Source organism: Ceratosolen solmsi, unplaced genomic scaffold (genome assembly GCF_000503995.2).
Source record: "Ceratosolen solmsi marchali unplaced genomic scaffold, CerSol_1.0 scaffold63, whole genome shotgun sequence".
NCBI lineage: Eukaryota > Metazoa > Arthropoda > Insecta > Hymenoptera > Agaonidae > Ceratosolen > Ceratosolen solmsi.
This window is the reverse complement of record NW_011948437.1, coordinates 1491036-1491291: the sequence shown is the minus strand read 5'-3', so window position 1 is coordinate 1491291 and position 256 is coordinate 1491036. Positions and strand designations below refer to the sequence as shown.

General features: G+C 66.8%; 2 protein-coding genes across 2 annotated transcripts in view; one reads left to right on the top strand and one right to left on the bottom strand.

Moving 5' to 3' along the window:
* LOC105365223 (MAGUK p55 subfamily member vari) overlaps positions 1-66 on the bottom strand; it is a 5557-nt gene extending 5491 nt beyond the window's left edge. Inside the window, exon 1 of the mRNA XM_011503330.1 lies at positions 1-66. Coding sequence (XP_011501632.1) covers positions 1-25 — 25 coding nt within the window. The 5' untranslated portion in view covers positions 26-66.
* LOC105365224 (uncharacterized) overlaps positions 35-256 on the top strand; it is a 2448-nt gene continuing 2226 nt past the window's right edge. Inside the window, exon 1 of the mRNA XM_011503331.1 lies at positions 35-256. Coding sequence (XP_011501633.1) covers positions 36-256 — 221 coding nt within the window. The 5' untranslated portion in view covers position 35.

Below are 256 nucleotides of genomic sequence, written 5' to 3'. Positions count from 1 at the left end.
CGGCCCGCTCCTCGTTGCACGGCATTCTCTCGAAGATGGGCTTGCGACTGGCGTGGCCGACCTCTTCGCGTGCCGCAACGGCGGTGTCGTGGGTCTCGAGGAGGGACCTCAGGTGTCTACTCCTCAGTAGCAGCAGCAGCTCCCGTGACTCCGGGTTCCGCGACGGCTCGAGGGCGCGGCTTACTTGCTGGACCGTCTCGCAGATGGACGAGCAGACAGGGCTCGCGTGTGTCGGTGGCACCTCCAAGCGCTGCTG